The 19,999-nt window shown below is 33.8% G+C and overlaps 1 protein-coding gene across 1 annotated transcript in view; it reads left to right on the top strand.

Annotated features, from left to right (window-relative positions):
- LOC109546859 (lachesin) overlaps positions 1–19,999 on the top strand; it is a 168,579-nt gene that overhangs the window by 10,146 nt on the left and 138,434 nt on the right. The window contains exon 2 of the mRNA XM_048665721.1: positions 1,037–1,213. Coding sequence (XP_048521678.1) covers positions 1,120–1,213 — 94 coding nt within the window. The 5' untranslated portion in view covers positions 1,037–1,119. The remainder of the gene's footprint in view (positions 1–1,036; positions 1,214–19,999) is intronic.

The raw sequence follows: 19,999 nt of genomic DNA, 5'->3' as shown, positions 1-19,999 counted from the left end.
ACTCTTGAAAAGCCTTTGACAACAATTATTAAAACATTATTTTTCACTTAGTTTCACTGATTTTGTGAGGTTTCACTGATTTGGTGGAGTGGAACGGTTTTGCTGCAGTTGGAGTTTCGTATGTTAATGAAAACAAAGCAACTCGTGCTTCCAATTCGTGTTCATAAAAAAGTTTCTATCAATGTTTCCCCAAAGGCGGAAATCGCAAGCGGCAGAATTTCATACAGAAATTTCAGGTGAAGAAAATTGTAAAATTCACATGAGTTCAACTTGCTTCGCTTTGTCTAGGATGGTTTATGGCACGTAAACTCACCAGATTCAAATGAATGTAATTTTGTAATAGTTTCTATATATTGAAAGTTGAAGATTCGCCACTGACCATTTTGGCGCATTAAGAATTTGAAAAACTGTTTGGAAAATGTATTTTAAAGACCATAGCGTTAGCAATTTGCATATTTGTCGCTTTTGAAGAAACTCATCGAAACTTGGGTCTTTTATGAAGATATTCAACGTGTTTTATTCTTCATAATGCACATTTTTTCTGTAACCCATTAGAGTGCAAATGTGTAGAAATTAAAAGTGTTTATTTTGTATTGCTGAGTAGATCATTAAATTCATGAAAATGTCCGTATATGTCAAAGTTCAATGGAAAATAGAAAACTTTTTGTTTTCCTCGCTTGGTGCCAAGGAAAAATAAGGGATTCAGTCCAAGAATAAACATCAAGCGGCTTCTGCAAAATTGTAAGTAAAAAACAACATTTTCCATTGGTCGACTTCCCATAGTGATTCTTTGCATCTTTAGAGTGTTTACTGATGTTTACACGTGTATGGGAAACTGTATTAACTTTTTAATGAAGCGGATGCTGAAGTTTGCGATCGTTGTAAAAGTTTGCGGGGCAACAGTGTGGGTCGGTTAGCCGCAAAATAAACATAAAAGTCCCCGTTGGATTACATTGTTTATATTTAAAAATATTCACATCTGGATGTGCAAAGGAAACCCGATAAACCGATTTAAATGTGTTTATATTTGTTTCAGACAGTCGATTCTATAGACTGGAAGTTTGGTGATTGAAGGGGCTCAGGAAAATGTGTGCTTCTTGCGATATTTATTAGTTTTCAATGCGGGTGAAGACAATTGTTCTGATGATGGCTGGACGGATTGGCTGTTTGCTGTGGCTGATCATGGTTTCCGCTACTCGGCAAGCTACCGAAGGTAAGAATTTTTTTCTAGACGGTTTTAAGAGCACAAACCTAATGGTAATTCAGCAATCAGTTCCTCGATCAATTACATTTTTATTATTTACTTCCCGATAATATATTAATTAATCGCTAAACAAGACTTAAAGCTCAAGCAATTTAAACGCGAACTGCAAAGACATCTAATACATTTTAATGAGCGCAAAACTTCGAATATTGTCCAAAGCCCTTTGTGCTTCGGCTCTCTTTCTTTATCCGGGAATTTATATAGAATGAAATAAGATTCTTAATGCTGCCGAGTACCCATTAACAATGTAAGGAAAAATATTGCACGGTTATAAAGCGTAATCCAATTACAGTGTGCAGCATTATTTACGATAGTTATTAAATAAATTGGAGCGTCAGCAGATAAGCTGGCGATAATCACTGAGCCGTCAAATTCACCACCAGAAAATGGAGTACGTTAGTTTTTATAGTTTGTGCTGGCAAAATGCGATTTCATACATCAATTGCTCTCAAATCGTTCATGGATTTGGGGAAAAAGCAATCTTCCACGGTTTTCCAGTACAAAAGATAAACGGCAATTTATGTGTCTAAATTAAATGAGTTAATTGGAATTGATTGGGTTTCAATAAATTGCAAAAATGTAGATGAAACTCCCAAAAAACTTATATAAAACCATGAGCAAATGATAGCAGAACACGAAAATAAAAACACTCTATTTATTGAGCTATAAAACTGTGCGGTTTCAGTATTGAATATAGTAAAAATCATCTCATAATTGTCAGTGAAAAGTATTCATTTACTCAATAATACCACTGAAAGACTATGACAAGAAATAGAGCCACTATCTGTTGACTGATAAACAATAGGCATCTGTTGCCACCAAATATCAACATTATAACATAATTTTATAGCAAAGTAGAATTCTTACGCAAAACACACCCAATAGGAGATTCAAATAAATCGCCACCAGAGAAGTGGTTTGAAAATTGACAACGCGTTAATCGGCTTGAGGAATACCGTTGTGCACTTTGTGTAATTCTTCTCGAAAGCAGTTGGGAATCCGATGCAGTAATCACGAGTTGATCCACAGAGTGAGGCTTAAATCTCCGTCTAAAGCCGAGAATATCCTGTCCGTTCTGGCGAGAAGGTGCAAAGATGGATGCGGTTATTTGCTTTCCGGGCTGCTAATCCCACCACCGAACTACTTCATTATAATTAAACAAAAAGTAATTAATCCTGACGATAGAATGTGAACCAGCCGCACTAGTCGTATATTAGTTTAACTAATACATGGGTTTAATTATGGAGAGCCGAGTGCTATATCTATGTCGTCTACTGTCTACTTAAATCATAATAAATTGCTTTATTACATAATTCAATGCTTTGCTACATGTTCCATTTGGACATTCCGCGCTTTAGCTTTAATATTGGATGTCTTGAATCCGGTCTTCCTCATAATGGCCAAGTGCATTTGAGTTCTCAATAATTCGTCTTACATGTTTTAGTCATTAGTTCCTTTATAATCGCTTATACTAGTTTTAAGTGACATTTTCTCTTAAGGACGGTGTTAAGGTTGATTTACATAAAGCCACTTCAACGCGGCTTAGAGCGCTTTACGTTTTAGTCGCCCGATGTACAAAAACGTCTATTTAAAAACGTTGAGAATAATTTTTTATATTTTTCTTTAAATCTTACTTGATACTGTCTAAATGCTCTTTTGTGATCCCAACTAATCGATATGACGGACGTAACACTTGTAATAATATAGAATATACGGGGCATTGAAATTAGATTCGCATTTACCAATCGATAAATGCAATCAAAAGAAAAGGTTTTTGGGTAAGTAACCATTCTTGATCTTTATATCATAGTTCAAAAATCCACTGATATACAAGAAACTTCTAAACAATTTGGAAAAATTTAATATTCTACCTTTACCTTTCCGTCTAAAAAAATTGTTAACATATTTTTTGTTTTCCGGTTAGAGTTTTGACTGGTTTGAACGGTTTTCGAAATCGGTAATCATGTGAAATATTCAATAGAAAATTTTTTGGATTTCTTACTTGAATTCTTCTAGCCTTGATCCTTCCCATATTCTGGTTGAAAAATCCTCTTATGCAGAGAAAACTTAATATAAATATGAAATTTGAGAAATTTTCCTTTTCTGTCTACTCATAATTTTGCGCTTTTGGTTTAAAAAGCGTTGTATTGGCATTTTTTTTGCTTTGCAATTAAAGTTTTGACCCCCTTAGACGGTCTTCTAATTTCCCTAATTAAGTAAGCCGATTTTTTGGATCCCGAATTGAACAATTCTGCTACAAAAATTCTTTTATGCACAAGAGATTTCTGTCAAATTTGAGGAAACTTTTCGATCGATCGAAGTGGAGTGAACTTGCGTGCTTTTCTTTCTTGATTAAATATTTTATAACAACTTTTTTTTGTCTTCCAATTTGTTTTTGACTGCTTTGGACGATTTTCTAGATTCGCTAATTAAGTGAAGATTTTTTATCGCGAATTAAACATTTTTGAGATTTATAATTTGGAACCCTTCGATCGATTCGTGTACCAGAAATTTATATAAAATTTGGGAAAATTGCCTTTTTTTATCACCTTCATCGCATTTTTGGGCTTTTTGTGTGAAAAATTATTTTTTTGTTTTAAAATTAGAGTTCTGACTGCTTTGCACGATTTCATAGTTTCAACGTTTATCTTCTCGTTTAAAAAAAAATTGTTAACACATTTTTTGTTTGCAATTAGAGTGTAAATTTCTTTGAACGATTTTTTAGATTGAGAAATTAAGTGAAAACATCTTTTGGATATTGAATTAGTAAGTTTTAGGATTTGTTACTTGAATCCTTGTAGTCTTGAGCCTTCTCATATTCTGGTTGAAAAATCCTCTTATGCAGAGGAAACTTATATAAAATTTGAGAAATTTTCCCTTGTCATAAAATCGCTTCAAAAGCGTTTTTATGACATTTCTTTTTTAAGTTTTTGCTTCCTTAGACCGGTTTCTACTTTCTCTCATTAATTACAGCGATTTTTCGAATTTCGATTTGAACAATTACGCTTTAAATATTTTTTTATGCACAAGAGATTTGTGGAAAGTTTGGTTGACATATTCTGGTTGAAAACGCCATTTCATCTTCATCGCACAGTTGAGCTTTTTGTTTAAAAGCCATTTTGTCTGACTGCTTCGTACGATTTTCTAATTTCGCTTATTATATGAAGGAATTGTTTTAATCGCAATTTAAACATTTTTGAGGTTTCCAATTTGAGTCCCTCCATTCTTGTTCTTTCTCATATTAGGGTTGAAAAATTCATTCATGCTTAAGAATGTTCTATAACATTTTCGAGAAGTTGAATTTCTTCATCTTTTTGCTTAAAAATAAAATTGTTAACATTTTTTTGTTTTGCAATTAGGGTTTTGACTTATTTGGACGGTTATATTGATTCTGTACTTATGTGAAACGATTTTTTCAATATTGAATTGATTTTTAGGATTTCTAACTTGAATCCTTCCATTGTTGTTTCTCCTCATACTCTGGTTCAAAAGTCTACTTATGCACCAAAAATTTCTAAAAAATGTTGGGAAATTGCCTTCTCTATTTTCAACGCAGATTTGCACTTTTGGTGTCAAAAATAATTTTATAAACGAATTTTTTCCTTTGCAATTAGAGTTGTGTGGACTTGATTTTTGGTATTTATATAAAAGGAAAATGTAAAATTTATCGAATATTGAAGTGATTTTTAGAATTTCTAACTAAATCCTTGCGTCTTCTCAAATTCCTAGTTCGAAAGTTCATACCGTTTTTGCTCTTGCCATTTCCAAAAAACATCTAAATAAAATTGTTTTTATTTATACACTATTATGCAACAGCGGTTAAACGTCTACGGATTCAAATTACCAAGCGGTTAGTGCTGAATGGTGAGCCTTTAAATTCGACTAGCATCTCTTTAAATTTACGTTTTTCCTATATTTATCTCACTTTTGTGTTTTGTGTTTTGTTCTTAAAAATCTTTTTTGCGATTTTTTTGGGAGTCCACTTGAGTCAACCGACTGCAAAAATTTCGCATTAAACTCCGTTCGCTTTTAATAATTTTTAATTTATTATTTCAATGGTCAGCATAAAAGGCCCTATTCATAAGCAACCGAAAGATTGCAGCCAATTACTTAAAATGATAATTTAATTTCATTCACATTTTTCAACTGACTGGAATCTACTTAAGTTAATGGCAGCAGTTCAATGGGCCGCTGCAGTTAAACCCTGTTAATTTCACTAAAATACACCTCGTTATAAAAATGAAATGGTTTTCGTTCATTTTCTTTTCACCTTCAAAGGGCGCTCTACTTCCTGCTGCCTTCTTCCAATGAAAGTAACCATTGAAGCATGGCGAGTGAAAATACTCTCCTTCAAATCCACTGTTTTGAAGCAAAAACGTAATTACTTTTTTAATGGACTTTCTTGCCAGACAGTTTTGTCCTTAACATCGGGGTTTTGTAAAGAAATCGCTAATTGTCTGTCACTTTTATCGCATGTAACAAATCGACCTAAGAACCGAGGTTATTAAACTGAAAATAATAAACATTGTGATTCAAACTTATTTTGAGGTTTTTTCTGTTGCACTGAGTAATTTTAATTTTGTAGCTCTAAATAAAAAAAACCCAAACTAGACAAACTTCTCCTTGATTTTCTGGACGTTTTCGCACCTATTTTGATTCAGATCCTTTGCTTCAGGGCTTGGTAACGTTCACTAAACGGACAAATCTATAAAAAAATCATTCTGCACTGATGAAAGATCGAACGTGTTTTTTTTCTGCCGAATCTCAATTATTTTATGAACCGTTCAGCAGCAATGAAATCGAGTAAATATTTGAAAAGATTTTCTCCAATGTTCGTTAGCGTTATTGCTCGGGCGGAAATCCACTCAAGCAAAGTACTCACAATGCAATGGATTATGAATCCAATACATTGCTTTGCGTCTATTAAGGTCGGAGTTGAGGAGTTGTTCATGTCGTTAATTATCGCCAGCAAATATGCATCGTTAATTATTACATAAAATGGCAAACTAGTCCATGGCATTTGCTCATCTTTGTTTAAAATTTACCAGAAATTATGTTTGAATTAGGTAGTATTTGTATAATGTGGTCGATTGATGATTCAGGGCAATTTACGGATGTTTTCAATTAAATTACGCATTTATTTTGCATAAGAAAATCGTTTTAAGAGTGAAAATTGACCGAATTTTGCCTCCAACACTAGCTTCCAAAGCTCAAAAAGAATACGTGAACAACTGGACTCCCAGTCACGTTTCCACTTTAATCACACTTTTTCATTGATTTGATTATTAACACCCAATACACACTTTATTAACTAATGATTTCTGGGTATTCAAGCCATGTGTTTTTTTCGTTTTTGACGTCCGATTTAATTACGCAACGCCCGTTTTTAAAAGAAAATAATTAGACGCTGTGAAATGTCCGTGAATTTTGTCCCCTTTGAGAGACGAAAACAAAACAACGAGTGACAACACAGAAAAAAACGTGATAAACTTGAAATTACTTTGATGAGAAAACTTGTCTGTTCTTTTCTGCCCCAGTAGCTTGCAGAGGGTATGAAATTATTTGTTGGATTTATATTTCTAATTTATATGCGAAAAGTTCGGTAACCGCTCAATAACTGATTGAAAGTCCGAAATATATTAATTTAATTCAATTGTATCTTCGCCTACACAAAAGTATTGCAACCTTTGCCACGGGTTTTGGGCCAAAAATAGTTTTATCGACTGTTGTTCAGTTCAATCATTCTTGATTAAAAGAAAGCTTGGGTGTGCCACAAGCCAATAGTCCCAGAACCAGTGCCAGTCTATTAAATTTGGCGAATTAAGCCTGCAAAAGTATAAATAACAATATGGAAAAATGGTTAAATGGCTTGGAGAAATTATAGAATTTTTTGCGATCTATCAAACTCATTTTGCAATCAAATAATACTTTTAGTTACGACTGCGATACGGAAAGCCGTACGGTGTTTTTCCCAATCTTTAAACTGTTCGTAAAAGGCAAAACATTCAATGCTGTAAATTTTATTTGAATGTCCGAGCATTTTTAAATCAGGGTTTTTGTCGTAGGTTTCGTTTTTTTGCAACATCAACATAAAAATAAATTACACAATAAATACTGGCAAATAACTCCCGTAAAGCGTTTTCGTTGCAGATGCCGCCACATTTTACACGCAATGATAAATAGTTTGAAAAACGCACACATTTGAACCACTGAAATCCTCTATGTTGCTTGCCTGAATAATTTCCTGCATTCGTTCTGCCTAAAAGTTTCACCTGCAATTGATAGGTATATCGGGTTTATTTAAGGTTCATGTTTTCATCAGAAACAAAATAAATATTAACAGAGTTGCCATAAATTCTTCATTCTTCGACGAACAGGAGCGAATCGATCTTATTTTTCTAAGAGTAAACTTAACGTTTTAAATTAAAATTCTTGGTAAGCTGCATTTATATTGCCATATAAGTTTCACTACTTTTGCCTCGCTCACGAAATGAATGTATAAAATTCCGCTTCAAAATACGTTTCTGCATCCCATTAGATTCTACAACGATTTTCGTTCCGATGTTGTTTCCGTGCGTTCCCGCATTTCGAGCAGAATACAGTAATTTAGTTTGAAAACTTATTTTATGCTAAGAAGCTACAATAAAACTATTGGCTGAAACACTATTAAATCAAGCTTATTTAATTTACCCAGTATAATTATAGATGGATGGACATATTGAAATGTTTCCAATAATTTCCAACTATATAATTTTTGTTATAACATTATCATTTCGTCCATATGAAACGATTTTTTGTTGCTTATTAACATAGCGAACAATCAACATAAATTTTGTACGTATTCAATTAAACCAGAATTAATTCGGTATGTTGGCGAGTCATTTTTAATATTCATGAAACAATTTTCGGAGAATTTGGCAAAGTGTTTTTGGTACGGTCCTCTAATTAAAATTTAATGATTTTGCCTGCCTAATTTTTGGAGCCTGAAAACATCGTGGTCGAGCGAAGAATGCCATAAGACCAAATTAGGTGTTCGACATCGGCGAAAATAATTAGGAAAATGCGAATTCGCGAAGAAATTTTACCAGTTTTGTGCAAGTTAATGTAATATGGCAAATGCGACTGAATGTATGTTGTCGAGGTAATGTGTCGAACTATGCAAATTGCTTCTCTGTTTCTTTAGTCGTAACTGTACTTAAGGGAAATGCTTATTTTATTGTTTAGCTTCATTCCATTTTCTCATTAAAGTTTTATATAAGTCACATTTCTTTCTTATTAGTTTTTTGAGATTTACTCTAGGCACAATTTGTGACTTGATTTGAGCTTTGCCTTTGAGCAGCTGGTTCTTCATCAATGACTCTCCAATAATTCTTGCTTTTTAGTAGTCAAATCAGGCAAGGAGCTTCTAATGCCAATGCTATGCTAATCTTGTTTCTGGCACTCATAGTTTTAATAACAGAAAACTAAAATAATCACGGTGATTAATAATTGAGCAAAATTACGGCATATGGAACCAACTAAGCGTGCACACACTTTACCCAACTTCGTATATCCAAGCAGGGTGTTTTCTGCTGTCTGTTCCAATCCCTTCTGAATATTTTAAATGGTGCTGTTTTGTTTCAGTTTTGAAGCAGCGAGAAGTTCTCTCAATTACAATCCTCAGCAGAATTGAATTTACTTTATAGCTTGTGTTTAACTTTATGTAAAATAGCTACTCCATTCTGGGCATGGAAATAAAAATGCTGTTTCGAAAGTAGAGCAAATTGCTAAAGTAATTAATTAAAACGTGTCAGCAGACGGAGCATTTTAGAGTTGTGTTTCTCTGACTGAGGTTGAGTGCCATTTTGCGACATTAAGGTCGATAAAATTAATTTTCTTGCATCCAAATGAGAATTGCATTTAGATGCCGCATATTCCGGCCCCCAAATTTCCGAGTGAATTAATGAAAAATTAAGTTGTCGGGTCGGGGTGTTAGCGGTTGGTAAAATCAAATCCGCCCAAAACTCTCCCCTTTGGAATTTCTCGCTGTCATATTCCATATACCTGGATACTTTCAGACTAATTAATACGTTCTGTCGCTGTTAAGGCTTCAATGAAAGCATATTTTTCGTAGAGGTTTATTCATTTTTATTCTGGATGTGCGAAGCAAGTAAAATTGAATTATTTTACTTTAGCTCAGGCCATAATTACTGAGTGTGTGTATGTGTTTGAAAGGCGTTCTTTGATGCCGAAAGTTGATGAACAAATTGATTTTTTTTTATTGTTTGCTTGCCCGTGTTTTAATCAACTAGCCGATTGCAGAGTTGGAGTAAAAGTTGCTTTTATTTGCTTAAGGTCCTAGTTTTGCATTTTTCATAATAGTTGTAATGAAGTTGATTTTTCAACTTGATGGAATCCCCAAAATAAACAGGCAAAATATTGTGAGGCGGAAATTGACTTTTTGGCTGCGCTTCAGTTCGTTCAGTTCGTATCGAAATAGTGAAGATGAAAACTCACTATTGCGGAATTTTCTTTCAGTCCTCCAGATAGGGGCTAACAAATGGTTAAACCGAATCTGCGGAAAGTCCCAGAAACGGTTTTCTGGATACTGAAATTGACCAGACGTCAAGATGCAATAGATTCGGAAGGTTCACAATGGATAGCGCAGATTTCGCCGTTCGAACAGCGCCGATTTTCCCAGAGATATTTGTAAATTGCATTCGTTTGTTCAGTGTTCACAATGCAGATATTAGGAACACCAAGCAATGGATGGACGCGTTTTTGAACAATCATTTTCTTAATAGGAAAACCGTCAATTTGCACCGGAATATATTGCTAATAGCAACTGAAGATGGAAACAAAGCAACTGGGGCTTAGAGCATGTTAAATTAGGTCTTTGAAAATACTGTCTTGACCTCTAAAAGCCTCGTTATGCGGTTGAGGTGAAACTTTTTGCGGATTTCGTTTATTAAATGGGGGTTTTCTCCAGGACGACATTTCGTTTTAAAAACTTTCAATTGATTTGGCATCGGAGCTCTTTAAATCCGAATTAGAAACACACGTGCTTCAGGAGGGCAGCTTAACTTAATCTTCTTACGTAGTTCTCGAACTGCGTTTTGCTAATACTGGCTGGTAAAGTGCTTTTAATGGAAAGTTGCGAATCGAGTATTAACCGGGTTTACTGGCTATTGAATGAGTATTTAGGTGCATGTTTAGTTCTTTTCACTCAGTTCTATTTTACTGGTTTCCTTACCAGCCTTTTACGGTGGGAAATTTGACCAACCTTTTATTTTAAACTTTAGAAATTAGAACTGTAATTTTCCTAATAAATTATACATTTTTTGAGACATCTGTACCGTTAGTCCTTATTGCTTTCAAGCTTCCAAACACTTTCAGAATTGTTTCCTCCTGCTGTTGCGTAAAATAATTGTAATTTATTATTTGCGAAGATTCTTAAAATGGCTCTCGAAAGTATTTTCTTGAAACAATTTTTGGTCGTTAGTTTTTAAGAATTTTTCTGAAACACAAGCGTTCTTAAAACCAGGCAATTTTAATTGTATCGATAAAAACTTCTTAGAACATGAAGATTGATTTGTGCTGAAATCAGACCTAGATTCGATTAGAAATTGTTCTTCAAAAGAAAAGTGAACATTTAGAAAAATAAAGCGAAAGTCACCTTTCTAAAACATACTGTTAAAATAAATTCAGTTTAAAATTAGAAAGTAGAGTTTTCTATTACAAAAGTCTACTTTTAGAAAAAATAGAGCAAATGCCACTTTTATAAGACAGACTGATTCAATAAAATGGTTTGATAAAAGTGAGCAAATTGAGCAAAAATATACTGAAAAACTGTGAAAACCAAGCGAACCACTGTGCTAGAAATATTTTCCTAAAAAACTGAACTATTAGTTCTTATTGCTGCCAAACTTCATTATATTTGAAACAATTTTTATCTTAAATAATACTTTTATAATTGTTTTCTTCTGCTGTTGCGTAAAATAATTGTAATTTATTATTTGCCAATGTTCTTAAAATGGCTCTCGAAAGCATATTATTGAAACACATTTTGGTCGTTAGTTTTTAAGAATATTTCTGAAACACACGCGTTCTTAAAACGAGGCAATTTTAGTTGTGTCAATGAAAATTTCTCAGAACACGAAGATTGATTTGTGCCGAAATCAGGCTTCGATTCGGTTAGAAATTGCGGGGTTTTCAGAACGAAGTAAATATAAAAAAAATAAAAATCCACCTTTATAAAGCATGCTGTTAAATTAAATTTAGTTTAAAATTATAAAGTAGAGTTTTCCATTACAGAAGTCTACTTTTAGCAAAAAATATAGCAAATGCCACTTTTATAAGACTGATCCAATAAAATGGTTTGAGCAAAATGAGCAAGTGGAGCAAAAATGTGAAAAACTGTGAAAACTGAGCCAACAACTGTGTTTACTACTAGAAATATTCTCCTTAAAAAACTGAACTGTTAGTTTTTGTTGCTTCCAAACTTCATTCTCTATATTTGGAACAATTTTTTATCTGAAATAATCCATTTAGAATTATTTCCTTCTAGTGTTGCGTAAAATAATTGTAAGTTTTTTTTGCCAAGGTCCTTAAATTGCGTCTCGAACGTATATTCTTTAAACAATTTTAAGTCGTTAGTTTTTTAATCTATTTCTTATACATAAACGTTTCTAAAACCAGGCATTTTTAGTTGTGTTGATCGACAAGTTTTCAAGACACGAAGCTTTATTTGTGCTGAGATAATCGGGTATAGATTCGGTTGAAAATTTCGGATTTTCCCGAAGTAAAGCTCACTTTTTGAAAAAAATGCATCCCAATCTACTTTTACAAACAATACCATTAAAAGAGTTTACTTCAAAAAGAAAAAATCACAGTTTTTCCTGACTGACGTCCACATTCAGAAAGAGTACTGCAAATTGCACCTTTACTGCATACTGCTCCAATAAAATGGTTTAAATAAAAATGTAAAAATAACAAATGAAAAGGAATGTCGAAGTTTTATGAAAACCAGGCGCGCAATTCAACAAAGAAACATATTTCTCCACAAACTGTCGACTTTCATCAAGGTTTGTTGATTGAGATTTCACGAGTCCAAAGAACCAGATGAATTATTGTAAGTAAAGAATTTCAAAAATGAAAAAATAAGTTTTCTGAGCTTCAATGATATTTTGCATGACGGTTCCATGAATCGATCAATGGTGGAAACGCTTCAAAATCCCCAGCTGTCTTTTGGATCGTAATATTTTATCTAAAATTCAACTTTGAATATTTCCGCAACTGAATCCCACATGGATCTAGTAATATAAATTTGCTAATATCAGCAGATAAAGTTAATTTCAATGCTCAAAACCGCATCAAGGTAGGTAATGATTCGCACGATCTTTGACTCAACGACAATGAATCGCAGTTCTCACGGGCAATATCTGCATGTTGGCAGTAATTTTCGTGAATTTAAGGGCCCGGACAGGACAAACAACGGAGAATATTAAGTAAACACAAGATATTATGCATGCCCTAAATTCGGCTGCTTGTGGAACACAATGGCGCTCCAGCAGGAATGTAAATAATTCGATTTAGTTCCCTTGCAGTTTCCTTTAAAAGCTGCATCCTGTCCTGTCCGCGTTCGCCGTCCAGGAAACGAGAAGGTAGCGGACTTTCATTCAGGGATGCCTGTTTGGTTATTTTTCCATTTTAAGGGATTGCGGTTCTATTCGGCTTCAAGCAGGTATTTCCTTTTAAGGCCACCTTGAATGTCGACTGGAGTATTTTCAGTTTGGCAAAAGTAAACATCGTCGGAATGGCAACTGCCCCATCCAGGTTTTAGCTGACCGATGGACGACAATGCACTTTATCTTGGATAAATGAAAATGTCCCAATTAAACGGAATTAGGTGGTCGGGTGGAAATTGCATCTTGTCCACAAGCTTTTAACTGCCGCAATTTGGAAGAGGGAATTGGCGATCTGGACGTGGAATTATATATAATGGGAACGAGATTTCGCCTACAATTTCCCCAGCTGTGTAATCCTGAATGGAAATTCAGCGGTCAACGAATAATCTCAGTTTCTAATGAATTTTTAAACTGAAGCTTATTAGAAGAGCAAGTTTTCGCGTGGTTGTTTTAATTACGTTTTTTTTTCAGGTACGTTGAGAACTTCCTTGGTGCCCTCAGGGTGACTAAAGTTCATCATTTTATCCTTAAAATTTGCGAATGCATAAAACAGTTTTATGCTTAGATAACTAAATAGTAAAAGTTATACAATGCGCAATTAATATTTAAATAACAATCGCACACAAAGTCATAAAATTGCAATTAGTAAACATTAGTGCATCGGTTGCAAAGCGGAGAAAATCAGGCATAACGAAGCAAACATTTGTTGATCCTTTAGTCGGAGAAAATTCAGCAAACAATAGCTGAATTGGAGTAGACAGTAACGCGACTTGCACTATACTGTAGTATTTAATATTTACTTTGGCTTGATTCCCAGTTAAGGTCAGCCAAGAAGTTGTTAGATAAATAAAACAGACGGTTTGCGTCCGAATTCGGAAACAAAACGTGTACATTTTTAACAGCGAAAGCAATCAGAGGAGATTTTTCCATAAATAATTTATTTGTACCAGAAGCAGAAGTCTTATCGAACCTGCAGGGGTATTCAAAGGCACCACATAAAATTCTTATCTTGTTTGGGAAATTTTTTTGAGAATCACCTCACTGTTACAATTTTTGTAATAACTTTTATTGTTCATTCGTAACCACTTCACACACAATTTTTTCATCAAATTGGGGCTTTATGGTAAAGTGGTCATAAACTGGAGTCTAATTATCACAAAACTCCAAATTTTTTGAGTTTGATCTTGTGCATGTTTTTTGGGCCTTTGGTTTTCCTGAGGTTCAATCGGCTGAAGAACTGGAAAGTATCACTGGAAAGTACTTTAAGCGTGTTTCTTAAGTTGAAAATAAATCTAATCTGATTTCTCCTCATAAGCCCTGCTGGGAAATAACGATAAAATTCAACTCTTAACTTCCAACTGCTAAAGCTGAAGATGCGAAATAAACTGGTTGCGTCTTGGGTCAAAGGCTTCGCCTTTGACAAATTGACTCGGTGGAGGAAAGCTGGAAAGTTTCGAGTTTTATTGAGAAAAATCACCTGCAAAGTAACTCGCATTGAGCATTTTTAACTGAGCTTAACATACAACATGATACTTTTCCTGCTCTCCCGATTCTATGCCCTTAAAATGGCATTTTTAATCGGTTCAAAACTCTCGACTTTTAAAAACTTTTTCACTTCCATGCACTATTTATTCACAATATGCTCAAGATATAAATCTGGTTGGCTGAATCAGAGCATGCCATTAATGCGAAAGTAAACGTTGGTTCGAAAGTGAAAAACCGAGAATCAACACGTAAAAAGCACATTATTCAAATTTCGAGAAGCTGGGCTGACATTTATCAAGTAATTTATTGAAAATGTGTCGCAGTTCCTGAATATTGATTGAGGTCGCCTTGAAGAGCTAATATTTGATAAGCGAAAATCGGGTAAATTTATTTTTCAACGAGCTCGCAATCTGACGCTATTAGTATTTTTAACCGGGGTTGATCGATGGCCCAAAATAAATAGATAATTGAGCCCCAAGAAGATTATTTTTCGTTATTTAAAAATTATATTAAAGCATTCCAAGATTTGAAATTAAATTGCTTTGATCAACTCAAGCAACTCCAAACATTTCCCCACTTGGAAGCTCTTGAAACTGATCATAATTTAAAAAGCAAAAACTCGATTCATCATTTATTTCAGTTTTAATTAAAAAAGGCACCACACAACTGACCAAATTTTCTCTTGAGTCACGATTTTTAAAATTCCTTTGTATAAACCAATTTAAAAAAATAGGCTCTAATATAACGCAGCCTTATTTATTACCTTAGCTCTGTTTGGGCAACAACTATACACATTTGTGTAGTAGCAATCTCCAAAAAGAACCACTTTATAAACTCTGTAGGAGAATTTATGACTTCTTCAGCAACATCCATTTCCATCTAACACACAAGACGCTTACTTGAACCGGGTTCAAGTGCATTTTTATTTTTCTACCGGCTTTTTCGTGAATAACTTTGATATATTGCCAGAGTTTTGCGTTCAATATGAGAATGGTTTCGGGAAGACCTTACTTTTCTATTTAATCTCAAAATGGATGTCGCGCAAACCATCTCTAAAATATTACTGCCGATCCATCAAGGTTCTGATATGGAAAAAGGACCGACGTTCTAAGGAACTAATCAGTTTAAAGTGTTTTCAATTTGCGTTTCGCTCAAGGGCAAAGTATTCTTAGAATTTGCTTTGGAATTTTGTGTTTTTGTTTATTATATCATCTGTTTACTTGAAGTTTTGATCTGAACTTGTCTCAGATTAATATTACTTGAATTACCTGATGAGGTGGTTGTCTCGTCAAAATCTGAATAATAAATTATTGCCCGCATGTAAAAGTCTGGTATAAAATTATAATGGATTGATTGATAAATTACATAAATTATGGCTAGATTAATTGAGCGGCTTTTCCTATCCCGGATGGCATGGCATCAATAATTATTGGCATTCTATGAATAATTCATGGGATTGAAACTCTACGTGGGAAACGATTTGAATTTCAATATGGGAGGGATTAAGATACAATTGCTCTTTTTAATATAAACTATGTTTAATGAGTGTGCATAAGTTTATTTTTGCAGCCTTTCTAAACTGTAACTAGTGTTACACATTTTTATTAATTATTCTACAATTTCAACATTTGTTGCAATGTTTTTTTAAATTTATATACAAAATCCGCCAATTTCCATTTCCATTTTAAATTTCAAACTGGCTTTGCTGCTGACGAAGCATCACTTTTTCAACATGTTGTATTAATTTACAATTAATGGAAATAATTATTGCAATTTACATAATTATATTGCTGTGTTTTTGTACCGTTTTTAAAGCGGCTATTTTCAGAAGTACCTTTACATGTGATTTAAATTAATGTTTTTGCATTTAAACTACACGCATTTTGGCCGTTTAAATTAAAACACTGCATTTAAAACGTGAGTCAAAAATAGTCGGGTTTACTTTTTTCTGCTGGTTTTGTCCATGTTTTTGTTGGCAATTTTTCTAGGGACTTTTGGAAACAGTTTGGTTAAACGACTTCCATATTCTGGTGATTCTATCGATAAGTACAGAGTGTTCAGCCACAAGGCATAAGAACAGTTATTTTAAATAAAATAAATTTTAATAAATACAAATATAATATAATACTTTAAAATTCGGACTACATATTTCATAAAGAAATTTTCAGAATTATTTATGCTAAGACACACCTATGGATTGAAAGAAAGCCGATTTGGAATGCCAAATGTATATATTTTAAATCAGCCCATTGAAAATATTTTTCTGCTACAATTTGCTTTAAAATTTTAATACTTCTGGGTTGCTCAATCAACGGCCTGCAGAAGCTGGCTTTCGAAAAATCAATCAATTTGCATTGCATGATTGCAAGGAAACTGTCCTTTATGTCCTCGGTTTAAATTATTTTCCTTTGAAACCTTCCGCGTTGCAACTTGTGTGAAAAAGATGTATTATTACGAATGTTAAACTTTATCCTCCGGTTCATAATTAAATAGTTTAGAAAACTGTTTAGGGTTTGAGGGATTTTGGAAGGGTCAATTTTTTCAAAAAAATCGGCACACTTCTGCGTCTAAACAGGACAGGAAATGCAAAATTTTGGGCGATTGTGGAAGCTTTCTAATATACATATGTAAATGTGGTCTTTAAGAAGGAAAATATCGTCTGTGAATATTGGTGAGTGCTTAAAAATAACTTAAAATGGGCCAAAAATGTCTATTATATCAAATATAAAGCTTCTAGCGTTTTTTAATGATCTCGTCGTTTTCCTCGCTTCTTCTTATTTAAAATGATGTAGATTTCGGGACTTTAGATAGATTCGATGTTTTTTTCGAAAAAGCAGTTTACACCCTGCTGAAATTTTCGGTTAAAAATCAAAATTTTACTTCCATTTTTCACAGCTTAATGGATTCTTTTGAGGTAAGCAACTTTATAATATAAAATTGAAAGTGTCTATAGGAAAAAATATGTCATATCTATATTAAACAATCGAAGTAACTGAAAAATCGCTTAAAGTGCGCCAGAAATGTTGATTATTTCGAATCTAAAGTTTCAAGTTTTTTTTAAATGAGCTCGCTGTATTTATCGCCTATTTTTGATGAAAATGAATCATTTTTCGGGGGCATTTTGAGATTTGAAATTAAAAAAAAAATCCGACTCCCTATGAGATTTTCGGCCAAAAATCGAAATGTTACTTTCGAATTTTTTCAGCTCAGTGTATTATTTTTAACCTAAGAAGCTTCTCAATATAAATTTGTAAATGTTTTGCAAAAAATCAGGAAAACTATCCTCGCTTAAGGATCGTGAAGGATCAAAAATACCTTAAAATAGGCCAAAAATGTCGATTATTTTGAATTTAAAACTTTCAGCGTTTTTCTCAATGAGCTCGTTGCATTTCTAGGCACTTTATGAAGAAAATGATGCGTACTTCTGGGCGTTTTGAGAGATTCAGTCAAAAATATAAATTTGGAATCCGTGTTTTTCAGCTCAATTCATTGTTTTCGACCTAAGAGGCTCTGTAAGATACATTTTTAAATAAGTTCGTCCGTAATAAGGAAGATATCGTCTGCTAAATGTAGATCAGAAATCACTTAAATAGTTCAAAATTGTCGATTATTTCAAAGCTATAGTTTATACAGTTTTTTGTTCAGTCATGTCTGATTCTTCACTGCCCTTTGAAGGAAATTGTGACGCTCACATCGTATGAAATTTTCGGTCAAAAAACAAATTTTTACTTGCGTGTTTCTGCCCTTTTAATCGAATATTTGCGGCGTAAGAAGTTTCCCAATATATATATCTAAATTACTTTGATCTATAATAGGAAATATATCATCGGTTAATTACCGTGACGGATCAAAAATTGCTTAAAATATGCCAAAAATGTCTCTTATTTCGAATCTAATGTTTCCAGCGTTTTTTTTCAATAAGTTCATAGCATTTCTCACTTCCTTAAGGTAAAAATGATGTATAATTTGAGGTATTTCGATAGACTTGATAACTTTTGACAACATCGAATTCAGCCCATAGACAATTTTCGGTTCAAAATCAAAATCTCACATGCATGTTTTTTGTGCTAATTGCATAGCTTTCGACCTGAGAAGCGCCTTTATGTGTATATATACAGTGTTTAGAACTATAATTGCAAAAATATCATACGCTAAAGATTGTGGACGCTCAAAACCGCATAAAATAGGAGAAAAATGTCTGATTATTTCAGACGTGAAGCTTTTAACAAGTTTTTCAATGAGCTCTTTGTATTAATCGCTTCCTCGAGATGGAAATGATGTATAACTCGAGGTGTTTTGAAGAACCTGATATATTTTTTTTAAATTGGCATTTTCGCCCAAAAATCAAATTTTCACCCGAAAATCAAATTTTCACTTGCGAGTTGTTTCCGCTCAATTGATTTATTTCAACCTAAGAATCTCTGCACATGTTGGTATATAGGATGGAAAATATCGTGGTTTAAAGATTGCAACCTATCAAAACAGCTTATAGTGGACTAAAAAGTCGATAATTACAGTTCTGAAGTCTTCAGCGGGTTCTGCAATGAGATCTTTGCGTTCTTTTCTTTCTTGGGTTTACAACTTAATAGACTGCGCGATTTCAGTTTTTAAGAAAAAATCGTTGCTTAAGCTTAAAATCGTAACCGCAAACACGGCGTTTTTAGACTTCTCAGTGGAAAGCATTCGATGGCAAAAAAACGCGCCCACTTTTATGAACCATCGGGCCGTTATTACTGATAAACACACTCCATTTTACCGTTATCTGGTTCAATTTGAGTGCTGCCTAGCTATTAACGAAACATTGCATCGCTAATTCACGAACGCATCGCACACGTCCCATCGAATTTGCCGTTCTATGTGCGAAAATAACTCAACTACGTTTCCACACGAGAGCTGCGATGTTCGCTCTAAACTGAGCCCGTTTCACTGTTTGGCACCGAAATGTTGAACAATAATATAGAGTCTCTCTGGTGCAAAATTCAAACCACATCGTTCTTCTAATTAATGCTGTTCCGTGAAAATTTCGTCTGGTTGTTAAGGCGAATACGAACAAAGGGTGCAATATTGCCAGGCTCGCATGGAATTAAACCGGAAGGAAGTGTTATGTCCTGGATTTTCTAATTTCGCCATTAAATAAATGATAAGCAGCCTTATGTGCGGCATCGCACGTAAAAAGCACAGCCCCAGTTTCTTAGTTGGATTATTTAAAGTGAAGCAAATGTGCGCGGTGGTGTTTTAAGGGCCACATGGAATGTGGCCCCTGTTTTGCCTTAAATTTGTGTTAAGATTTAGAGCAGTTTTAACTAACCTTTGACGAAACGAAAAATAAGTTTACTTTTATTCCAATTTTGAATATGGACGTTGAGTTTGAAGCAAACTTCTCTAGTGGTAGATAAGTTCTATATTGTTGAGGCGGATTCATTTTTTTCCAAACTTCTTTTTGGGTATTTCGCCTCAAAAATTTTCGTCTTTAAAAAAGACAGAATTTCCACACGTCTTTTATTACAGATTGATAAATAGTGCTCCTATTTCGCAATAAGAACGAATTATTTATCAAAAAGTAATCAAGAACTATCACCTAGAG

Source organism: Dendroctonus ponderosae, unplaced genomic scaffold, assembly GCF_020466585.1.
Source record: "Dendroctonus ponderosae isolate FM_Combo_2020 unplaced genomic scaffold, Dpon_F_20191213v2 Dpon_F_20191213_4, whole genome shotgun sequence".
NCBI lineage: Eukaryota > Metazoa > Arthropoda > Insecta > Coleoptera > Curculionidae > Dendroctonus > Dendroctonus ponderosae.
Note: the sequence above shows the minus strand (reverse complement) of the source record. Positions and strands in the feature narration are given on the sequence as shown.